The sequence below is a fragment of the Mauremys mutica genome, chromosome 3, assembly GCF_020497125.1.
Source record: "Mauremys mutica isolate MM-2020 ecotype Southern chromosome 3, ASM2049712v1, whole genome shotgun sequence".
In the NCBI taxonomy this organism is placed as follows: Eukaryota; Metazoa; Chordata; order Testudines; family Geoemydidae; genus Mauremys; species Mauremys mutica.
This window is the reverse complement of record NC_059074.1, coordinates 202,202,304-202,214,480: the sequence shown is the minus strand read 5'-3', so window position 1 is coordinate 202,214,480 and position 12,177 is coordinate 202,202,304. Positions and strand designations below refer to the sequence as shown.

Below are 12,177 nucleotides of genomic sequence, written 5' to 3'. Positions count from 1 at the left end.
AGCCATTTTTGCCAGTGTTGACATTGTTTGTTAAACAAATGAAATGACTCCATTGAGATTTTCCAGAAGTACAACTGAGAAGCCAATGACCTAAAGGGGAATGCGGCACCCAGATCTGCCAGTTGCAGTAGACTGGAAGTACGTAGGAGAAGTCACACACAAAAACAGTGTAAGATCTATTCTCTCTACAGATGCTTAAGGAATACACCTCCCCTCCTTCCCTACGAAATAGGAGAGTGCAGGGGGAAAACTTTAACCTTGATTTCTAGCTGTTTTTTAAGTGCTAGATTATGGCCAGGCCATAAGTGACCCCCTCCCCTCAAGGAGCCTAAGTAGGTATAAGCAACTCGCCACCTCTGCACAGCATTCCCATATTCCTGTTGCAGATGCAGAGGGAGAAAAAGAAATGTTGCATGACTGGCTCAACAACACCTCATGCAGGTGGGCAGAAAGAGATGAGCATGGCTGGAACCTTGGCCCGTCCCCACCTCACATGCCTGTCCAGCTGAGCCAGTGGGGTGAGGAGCGGTTCATTATCTAGCAGTAGTCAGAATCACTGGGAGATGACTTATTCCCCGTCTCGGGCTGATGCTCTGAGCAAATCAGACACAGTAAACATGCTTTTGAAAAACAAAGAGATGGGGAAAGACTGCTCATTCTACAAACCATACAACCCATTGTGTTGGAAAAGTCAGCATTGTGCTGTCTCTTGGAGTCCAATTCCCGATGACGGTGTGCCTGCTGAATGGTGGCCAGCTACCCACAGTAGATGTATTAATTAGCAGAGTTGCTACATCTCGAAGCTGGACTTACTGTGCCTGCAACCTGACCACCACCCCTCCCGCATTCCTCACTGAGATCAAATCAGGGCATCCTTAGTCCCCAGGCAACAGCTTCTCCAAGGAAATAAAAGGCATCCTTCTTCCGGCCGAGAGCCCCATGCAGGTGGGTGGTTCCTGAGACCCCTCACGACAGCCATTCTCCTGCTGGAAAGAGTACGTTCTCACAATAGGAGAGGAATATGAAATCTATTTTTTCTGTATATCTTACAGGGAATGCAAGGTTACAGAGTGTTGTATTTTCCAAGAGACTAGCCCAGGTCGTCACCTGGTGTAAATCACCGTAGCTCCATCGAAGCCATGTGGATTTACACCAACTGGGAATCTCTTTTGCGTGTTTCTGTAGTTGGAAGGGATACCACTCAGGCTTTCACGGGGGTAGAGGCTTATTTGAGCACACAATCTGCTAATAACTAGCTTTTATATAGCACTTTTCATCACTGGATCTCAAAGCACTTAATGCAGCAAGTTTCATGCTTTTTCCTTTTCTTATTTAAAACTCAAGACAGTTAAATGTCAGATCATCTGTTAAGCTCAAAATTTTAGATGCACCAAAGCCAGGACATGCCAAAATGAAGGTATATCAGACTGCCACAACCACAACTCAACCCTTGCGGATAGTAGTTTGTATCGCTGTACTGTATATGCCAGTTAATGTATGCCTTAAAAGCGAGTAGGTCCTGGTTTCTGTGGTAATCAATTATGGAATGTCCTGAATTTTGTGCATTTTAAATCTCAGCCATAACACGGAGTTACCATGGTTGCATTTAAAAGCATTATGGGTCTCAGTTTCCTCAGCGATGTCCTATCGTTGGAACAGAGGCCAAAAATATCAGCTGACCAGCCATTTCTAAGAGAACTGACAGTGCGGGAAGCCCTTGTTGCTAATCGCTCCTATCTATTAAAGGTATTAGAGCTCCATCATGTGGAACAGATCTGTATAACTATAGAGAGATCTCAAAAACCATTAACTAGCTAATAAATATCCCAGGGTGGAAGTAATGCATCTTTAAACATGGTATAAATCTTCATCAAAGCAACTTGCTCTTACAGAGTTTCTGATTCAGGCTGAAGGCTAACGAGCGATGAAGGCTAGTCGTCATCAGAGGGCTACGATCGATTGAGTCCTTGAATCCTGTGCTGAGCTGTGTTGCAGTTCACCCCAGCAGACCCCGTGTGCAGTGCCTCAAGCCACGTTTTTCATGTAGAACTCAATCCTCCAATAGGAATAGAACCAGACTCAAAGCTGCCCCTTAATAAGGAACAGACACTGGCATTTGTCTGCTTCTAGCATGGGAGATGTAGCTCAACGTAGAGTTTATGCATGCATCTTTCCTGCACAGTGCTGGTCTTACCTCGTTATCCCAGATTTTATAGCCTCGTTCATTATTTTCACATTACAACAATTTAAAGGTACTGGCTGGTCCTCTTTCGTGTACAATTATTGCCTGGCCTCCGAGATGCACACCGGGTGCTCTCTGTAATTCCATAGGGTTAGGCTGAGCTAGAGACAAACAGCCCAGAGTAAGGAGTAAGAAGTAGCTCCCAAGCTGGACACTGAATACTGGTTAATGCCCCAGGACTTTAGCTTTATATTACAGCCTTGTAGACTGTAAGCTCTTTGGGGGCAGAGATCATCATTTACTATCTGTTTGTACAATGAGGCCCCAGCTTGGCTAACTCCTTGGCAGGACCGCAATATAAATGTGAAATGTTAATATGTTCTCAAAGGGTTAAATTCCTTGAGCAGGTGGCATCGTTATGGTGAAGCAAAGGCTCCTGAAATCCTACAGACGAAGGCATGGATTCTCGTAGCTGTATGTAAACAGACCCACGACTGCCAGTAGAGTGGCGTAATACCGGGGAGACAATCCATTAATCTGTGTTAGCATTTTTATGGATTTATTTGTAGAGAATTGTTGTATAGACTGCTTTCACACACCCTTCTGCGTGCAAGCATTCTAGCAAAGGACTTTACCAGGAGGAATGATCCCAGAAGCAGCTAATTGTCAGTGGCTATTGCAGAACATATGGGCCAAGTAAACATTGAATTCACAATCAAACACTAGAAACCTGATTCTGAGGCTTATGCTCCTCCAGTCAGGGAACAGAAACAATACCACATGACTGGCATGTAAAATGAAAACAACTTAAATGCTGAATATCAAATATTCCCCTTGTAAGCTGTTTGCAAGCAAGCTATCAGCCAAAAAATTATTCACAGAATGTGTTGGGAGGATAATTTTGAATAACAAATCTGAGGAAATTGCCTGGGGATGTTGTGAAGGCCAAAACTATAACAGGGTTCAAAAAATAATTAGATAAGTTGATGGATAGGTCCATCAATGGCTATTAGCCAAGATGGTCAGGGATGCAACCTTATGCTCTGGGTGTCCCTAGCCTCTGTTTGCCAGAAGCTGGGAGTGAATGATAGGGGATGGCTCACACTCAATGGTTGCCGGTCGTGTTCATTCCCTCTGAAGCACCTGCTATTGGCCACTATCGGAAGACAGAATACCGGGCTAGATGGACCATTGGTCTGGTGAACTATGCCCTTCTTAGGAAATTGTGACTGGTTTACAGCCAGTTCCCAACAAACAAAAAAGAGGCAAAATGCCTTGAATTAATTATTTGTTATGAATCATTAACCCAGCTCAAGGTATCATGAGTGATAACTAGAATGACGAGGGGCCTGGAAAACATGTCTTATATTGAGAGACTAAATTAGCTCAATCCATATAATTTATTGAAGATCAGGTTAAGAGGTGATTTGCTCCAGCTCTGTAAGTACCTATATGGTGAAGAGACATCTGGCAGTGGAGGGGTTTTTAGTCTAGCAAACGAAGGCATAGCAAGATTCAGTGGTTGGAACCTGAAGCGAGAGACATTCAGACTAGAAATTGGACACACAAGGGATGTGCTGGATTCCCCATCACTCAGAGTCCAAGTCAAGACCAGGTGTCTTTCTAAAAGACATGCTATGGCCCAAGCAGAAGTTATGGGTTTGGGGCAGATCTTAATGGGTGAGGTTCTTTGGCCTGTTTTATACAAGAGGTCAGACTAGATGATTAGAATGTTCCCTTCTGGCCTTAAAATCTCTGAATCTATAAAGCATTATTTATATTACAGTTGATTCCAAAAAGCATGTGATGATGTGCAGACACCTCGAAAGTCATAGTCTTTGTCCCAGTAAGTTTACAAAAGAAAACCAGACAAAGGGTTAGAGAAAAGGGTGCAACATAGAAGCAAAATTGATACACAGATGACTGACACCCCGTGAGATTCTGCCAGAATCTCAAGGAGTTCTGCGGGGATTCTATACAACCATCTGCACTTCATAGTACCGACAATGCAAACACCTGCCATTTGCTCCTGTTTCCTTGCCATGTATTTAAGCTGATGGCACTTTTCCATGTTTATCTCTCCTGCAAACCATTGTTACCCTGAAGCGCCATCAGGTTGCAAGTGCCCCCACAGATGTTCTTTTAAAGAAGAATGTTTCTAAATTAAAGGCCAAATTTTTCTCATCTGCGTGCCTAAAGAGAGGCAACTAAATCAAAGTGACCTGCTTTTCAAAGGTGCTGGGTGTACACAGTTCTTATCTGAAGCCAGATGGAGATGCACATGCTCAGTAGCTTTGAAGGCCACGTTGATTTAAGTCCCTAAACATTAAATTAGTGCCTGACATTAGATCCCCAAAGTTTGCAGACGCTGGCCCATGTTGCTGTTGAAATGGGATTTATTTGGTACAAAAGAATATAATCAGTTCATGATTTGTCCCTTCTCTCCTTTACAGAGAAAATAAAGACAGCAGTTAACATGCCACAGTTCATGCTGTGCCTCAGTTCTTGCCTATTTCTGGAAGGAAGAGAAGAAGTAAAAATGGTAGGCCAGTAAATTGGTTCAGCTCCATTGACTACAGCAGAACTATGCTGATTTATACCCCCTGAAGAACAGGCTCATATGGCAATTCCCTTCCCACCAATGCTCATCTTACCTGGCTGACGTTTTCAGGAACTGGAATCAGAAAAGGAACTGTTGCTAATACGTAGCGCTAAGAACAATGGGATGGATCTTCGACTGCTCCGGGCCGCCCAGAGGGGGGGCAAGAGGGGCAATTTGCCCCAGGCCCCGGGCCCCACAGGGGCCCCCACAAGAGTTTTTCGGGGCCCCTGGAGCGGGGTCCTTCACTCGCTCCAGGGGGCCTGGAAAACTTTTGCGGAGCTGGGCGCAGGAGCTTCCGGGGCGGACGGACCCCCCGCCAGCAAATTACCGCCGAAGTGGGACCCGCCGCCAAAGTTCAGCTCGGTCTTCGGCGGCGGGGGGCCCTTCCGTTCCGGGACCCGCCGGCGAAGTGCCCCGAAGACCCGCGGTGGGGGCCCCCCGCCGCCAAATTACCGCCGAAGACCGAGCTGAACTTCGGCGGCGGGTCCAGCTTCGGCGGTAATTCGGCGGCGGGGGGCCCCCACCGCGGGTCTTCGGGGCACTTCGCCGGCGGGTCCTGGAATGGAAGGACCCCCCGCTGCTGAAGACCCCAGGCCCCCGGAATCCTGTGGGCGGCCCTGCGACTGCTCCTCCAGTGGAGCTACGCTGATATGCACCAGCTCAGGATCTGGCCCCTAATTCTAAAATAATTCTGTTGTAGCTGAGCAAGTTGTTCTGAGCAGAAGGGATTGTGTGAGTGTATGGAGTGCAGGGAAGAAACAACAGGCACATCTCCAGATTTATGCATGTTTTAATTCCCTTTGACTGTAATGGACAGTGCATGGCTAAATGCTAAAGTGCTCTGAAGGGCAATACAAGTAAAAAAAAATTTAAAATGAGATCTTGGCCACAGTGAACTGATAAGTTCATCCCCCTCATCCTTGAAATGTACTAGAGAATATTTTCGCCTTGTTCCCATACCTGTAACAGTCTAGCCACAAACTACCGCTGAAGCATCTAGTGGAGCCTGAAAACCAGGCCCAAATTCTGCTCCCAATTACATCATTGTAAACCTACCAGGAACTGAGTTTTCTGTGCTGGTGTGGAGTTCTCTTCTCCACATATCAACAGTGGGAAGGGCCAGCCTTCTGTGCCCAAAGCCCCAGCTGGCTAGGTAGGTGGCTGAAAATCCCATGCCTACCTCCTGTAGGTCAGGTCAGGCTTTGTCGCCTGCTACTGTAATGACAGTAGATGGTACCACCTGCAATGCTGTGTGCTGAGAAGCACTTGAGTGACTTGGAAAACCTCAGCAAGTGCCAAAGCCTTCAGACAGATGAGCACCTGAGGAAGGTAGTGGAACCCTCGATGGAAGAAATGTCATCAAAAGGCAGAAGAGGTAAATCATGATTTAACCAATGGCAGCCACAAACCGGAGAGAAAGCAATGGGAAACCACCCTCTGTACTTTCACCCATGAGAACTATAATAGCAGAACAAAGGCAAAGTAATCCATGTGTGGCTCCCCAGGCCAGAAGGCGTGGTAAATTATATTGGAGAAACGGCTCCAGCCATCAATACAAGCTGTGGTTATGATGATGTTGTACCAAATCCTTGCACCAAGGAAAAGAATGACTTGAACCTTCATAAATGAATTGTCAGAGTAGTAACATGGAATGTGAGGAGTCTGTACGAAGGGAAGCTCACTGTTGTGACCAAAGAAATGGAAAGATGTAAGACAGAAAGATATGGAATCTCAGAGCTGCATTGGAAGGGTAGGGGTCATTTCATGACAATGGATGTATACAAGTGTACTATTCAGGATCTGAGAAAATGGGGTTGCATTTATGTCATCAGAGGAAACATCGAAGTGTGTGATTGGATAAAATCCAATCAGCAATAGAATCATTTACAATGCACCTTTGAGAGTAGCCTGCCAATAAGTTGAGTATATAGGTTTATGCCTGTTTTTTCAACAGCAGCTGATGACAATATGATTGATGAGTTCTGTGAACAACTTGGAGAGACATTCACTAAAACACAACCTAAAGATATCATTGCTGTAATTAGGGACTTGAATACTAAAGTTGGAGCTGTAAGCTTTCCTAAAATAGTCATGGGGGGGGAACGGTCTGGGTTCACAAAATGAAAGATGAAAGTGTTTAGCTGAATTTTGTTCCTCTGCTCACTTGGTCATTACAAACACCATCTTCACCCAACAACCTAGATATTTACACATGGGAGTGTATGCCAAAGAACCAAATCAACTATGTAATGAGGTAGCAATACCGGAGATCGAGTGTCCATTGGACAAAGCCTGTACTGAGTGCAGACTGTGGGTCAGACCATCAGCTGTTAGCTTCAAAAACTAAATTAAAACTTAAAAAGATATGACGGTCAACGGGTCCACTGCACTTGGACTTGTCCAGAATCAACAAAAATTATATAACTTCTGTCCAGAATGGGTTTGAGGCATTGTCATCAGGTGAAAGAGGAGAACAACCCAAATGACCTTTGAAACAAAATTAAAATTATTACACTTGGAACCGTCAAAGCACACATTCTGAAAAGTGAGAGTCAGACCACACCATAGTTAACTAAGAAGGTGTTTGAGTTGGTGCAAAAATGAGACAAGAGTGAAAAAGAATGGCTTGGAGATGGAAGAACATGGAAGAATATAAGCAACCGAGCAGACAGATTCAAAGGCTGACTAGACAAGACATGAGGGAATGTGTAAAGGCAGAATTATGGAATTTGAGAAATATAAAGAGAGTAATGTGTTTGCAGTGGTCAGACTTCTTATGCAAAGGTTTTCCCTGTGATCAAATATAATAAAAGATCATGATGGCAGAGTCCTCACTGAAGGTCATATGAAATGCAATTGGAGAGATTACTGCGCCACTCTGTAACCCTCACCAGAACCATAATACAGGATGACAGAAGAGAGAGTATGGAGCCAGATCCATCCACGCTGCAAGCTGAAGCGGTGTGTACTATTATGAAGTCTAAATACTAAGATAGGTGAACTACAGTCCCTGGCATGAGGATATTAATATAATAGGCATCCCAGAAGCTTGGTGGAATGAAAATAATCAATGAGACATGATAATACCAGGGTACAAGATATATAGGAATGACAGAGCAGGTGGAGTGGCACTATATGTGAAAGAAAGCATAGAATCAAATAAAATAAAATTCTTAAAGGAATCGAACTGTACTGTAGATAGAAATGGATAGAAATTCCTTGCTTGAATAATAAGAGTATAGCAGTAGGAATATACTACAGACCACCTGACCAGTGAAAAAAGCTAATAATGTTAGGAACCATTAGGAAAAGGACAGATGATAAAACATAAAATACCTTAATGCCACTATATAAATCCATGGTATGCACACACCTTGAATACCACGTGCAGTTCCAGTTGCCCCATGTCAAAAGAGAGATTAGAATTGGAAGGGCTACAGAGAAGTGCAACTTAAATGATTAGGGGGTAGGGAGACTGTTCATCTAAGGAGGGAGGGATATGTTAGAGGTCTGTAAAATCATTAATGGTGTGGAGAAACTGAATAAGGAATTGTTATTTACCCTTTCATATAACACAGGAACTAGAGGTTACCATATGAAATTAATAGGTAGCAAGTTTAAAACAAACAAAAATAAATACCTCTTCACACAACGCACAGGCAATCTGGGAAACTTGTTGTAATGGGAAGTTGTGAAGGTCAATAGTATAACTGGGTTCAAAAAGGAATCAGATAAGTTCATTGCGAATTGGTCCATCAGTGGCTACTAGCCATGATGGTGAAGGGTGCAATCCCATGCTCTGGGTTTCCTTAACCTCCAACTGCCAGAAGCTGGGACTGGATGACAGGGGATGGATCACTCAAAATTGCCCTGTTCTGTTCATTCCCTCTGAAGCTTCTGGCACTGGCCACTGTCAAAAGACAGGATGCTGAGCTAGATGGACTATTGATATGATTCAGTATGACCGTTCTTATGTTCTTCTGAAAATGAAGGCTGGGAACACACCAGGGTAGATAATGTGCCTGCAGAATTGTTGAAAGAGATTAGCAAACAGGGTACTGATCTTATGTTGAAGATTTAGAATGATGTACGGATGACAAGAAATTGGCAAGAGGACCAGACAAAAGGAGTTTTTCTGCTCTTACTAAACCAGGAGACATACAGAGTGTAGTAACTATCATACCATCTCCCTGATATCACACATGAGCAAAGTTCTGGTTTATATTATCCAGGATCACACGAAATGGATAAAAGCAGAAGTTCTACCACAACAAACTGGTTCCAGAGAGAGTCAAGGCACATGCGACTGAATGGCGAATATCCGTCACATCATTGAAAAATGCAATGGGTACAATCAACCCTTGATCACGTGCTTCATGGACTACTCAAAAGCACCTGACTCCATCCAACACGACTGCCTTTGGAAGGTACTGGCAGACCTATGGATTTCCAAGCATACCACTGAACTCATTGCAAGTCTCTACCATGAACAACATTCCACAGTGCAAACAGCAATCGGTGACAGTGAGTGGATTTCCACTGGGAGGGATGTGAGACAACGGTGTAGATTGTACCCAAGCCTCTAATATATAAACAGAATTTATTATGAGACAAGCCTTGGAAGGTTTTGACAAAGTGGAAGGAGCTGGGATCTTCACTGGGGAACACCTCTTAACCAACTTCAGATATGCTGGTGGATACTCTTTGATACAACACAGATGCAGTGCAACAAGTCTGCAAAAACAGTTTGTGAGGAATATAGACTGTTCCTGAATGCAATGAAAACGAAATGCATGTACATTGACATGACTAACAAAACAGGACGCCAATGGACACCACAATTAACAGACAAGCTGTAGAAGCAGTAGATGAAACCAATTATCTGGGATCATGCACACCAACCAAGGAGGCTGCTCTGAAGAAATCAGAAGGCTAGGGACGGCTTGCTCAGCTATAGCCTCCTTTAAGAAAGTGTGGAAAAAATGTGTATCTCGGAATGTACAAAGGTGCAACTGATGAAAAGCCTAATTTTTTCTCTAGCGATTTATGGAAGTTAATGCTGCTGACAAGAAGAAAATTGAAGCTTTTGAAATGTGGTGCTGGCAAAGACTCTTGCATATCTCCTGGATGGAAAAAAAGACGAATGCCTGCGTTAGAGATACTATTGTAGAGAAACAGTCCCTGATGTCGGAAATCAACAGATGCAATTGGATATAATTTAGTCACATTAGAAGATGGAAATAACCTTGAAAAAGTTACTATGGAAGGAACAGTGGAGGGTCATTGCAGATGGACGCCTGCTGCTGTTGCAGGGACACAGAGCTTGGGACAGGCCCAGGGAGCAGCTGGTCTGTCTGTCCACGGTGAGGTTGCACTGCACAGAGAATCAGCCTCAGCCCAAAGGAAAGGGGTGCCCCGATTGGTGACTTGGGGAGTGATGCTGGAGCAGCACTTGGGCTGTTTGCTGATGATAGGTTGTTACTGCCTCCCCAAAGACTGATGTAGGGGTCTCCATCCCAAGGCAAGAGGTGGGAGCTTCTAACTCCACAGAGAGGGGACCCCCCACCATATGGGCATAACTGTGGTACCTCCCTTAGGAACAGCAAACCAGTAAGCAGAACTTACTTGGCTGAAAGAGACTATGGTGGAAGATACGCTGATCACACACAGTGTCCCAGTTTGACCCATCCACAACAGAATTAATATGTAGGCACCTGTATTCTTTGAAAAATGTCATTCTCTTGGGGACAGAGAAATATTTGCTGTCCCTACCCCATCTCTCCCTGACCCAGAACAAATATCAGTTACACCACTTAGACTAGCAGGGGATTAGGCCTGCATACAACTCAAACGAGCGGAGGCTATTATCTGCTTGTACATGGGCTTAACGATCAGTGGTTTCAAAACGCTCTTACAGCTTTTCTATGTCAATTATGCGTAGCTGTTTTGAAACAGGGATTATGAAATGGTTATTAACTTGGGCCCTCTGCCTCAGCTGCTGAAACCTTCCCCACTGTAGGTTGGATTTCTCATCACTGATGCACACCGAGGGAGAACAAAAAAAAAAAAAACAACTTGACAGCAACAACTAAAAGCCATCTGTAGAAAAGAATCACTAGCAAGAAACAAAGCAAAGATTCATGAGCTGCATGCTCAGTGTAATTCCATTCCTCTCTTTTATTTGCTAGAGGGGTTTCTCTGCTGTGGTGGTTTACCTCTGGCGGTGGCTGTTTCTCCATCCGCGTGAGCCATGCGCTGCATGGCAGTTGCTCCAACACATATTGGCATGCTGATTTTCTGCCCCAAGACAGAGGTTGACAGGTCCATGACAGACACATCCCTGAGCATCCGTGGGTACAGCCTCAATCTGAGAGAAAGGGGAGGTGGGAACAAAAATGAACTATATTATTCACAGCTCACAAGGAATGAGATCAGGTTTCCTTTCATCGGGCCAATCGTCAGGAAAGGTCGAGAAGAGAAGGAAGCCCTGAGAGCTATTTAAAAGATAGGCAGGGGTTAGTTAAAAGTTAGGAAGGGACACAGCTTTAATTGTGTATATATATATATATATATATATATATATATATATATATATATATATATATATATATAATCTTCCTACTGTATTTTCCACTGCATGTATCTGATGAAGTGGGTTTTAGCCCACGAAAGCTTATGCTCAGATAAGTCTGTTAGTCTCTAAGGTGCCACAAGGACTCCCCGTTCCTTTAGCTTTAATTTACTATCCCAAGCTTCTGTGAAGCTGATGAAATGTACCAAGCAAGGGGGGAAAGGAATCAATAAAGGAGGAAAGAGGTGAAGAGCATTAGAACAGGGGCTCTCAACCTTTCCAGAAGACTGTTCTCCTTTCAGGAGTCTGATTTGTCTTGAGTACCCCCAAGTTTTGCCTTACCTGAAAACTACTTGCTTACAAAATCAGACATAAAAATGCAAAAGTGTCCCAGCCACACTATTACTGAAAAATTGCTGAGTTTCTCATTTTTACCATAATAATTATAAAATAAATCAGTTGGAATATAAATATTGTCCTTATATTTCAGTGTATAGCATATAGAGCAGCATAAACAAGTCATTGTCCGTATGAAATTTTAGTTTGTGCTGACTTCACTAGTGCTTTTTATGTAGCCTATTGTAAAACTAGGCAAATATCTAGATGAACTGAGGTACTCCCTGGAGACCCCCTGTGTACCCCAGGGGTACATGTACCCCTGGTTGAGAATTCACTGCCTCAGAACATTATCAGTTGACACAGTATTAAAAAAACAGCCAGCAGATGCAAAACAGTTACATGAGTCTCCATCCCAGAGCAGAAATGGGTGTCTGTCAATGTCAGAAAGCAAGAAAAGTTATTATTGCTCAGCTCAACGTCCCT

The 12,177-nt window shown here is 43.9% G+C and overlaps 1 protein-coding gene across 3 annotated transcripts in view; it reads right to left on the bottom strand.

The window, feature by feature from the left end:
- HAO1 (hydroxyacid oxidase 1) overlaps window positions 1-12,177 on the bottom strand; it is a 49,311-nt gene that overhangs the window by 28,751 nt on the left and 8,383 nt on the right. For all 3 annotated transcript variants that reach the window (XM_045011432.1, XM_045011433.1, XR_006578393.1), the window contains exon 2: window positions 11,000-11,151. In XM_045011432.1, the coding sequence (XP_044867367.1) occupies window positions 11,000-11,151 (152 nt within the window). The remainder of the gene's footprint in view (window positions 1-10,999; window positions 11,152-12,177) is intronic.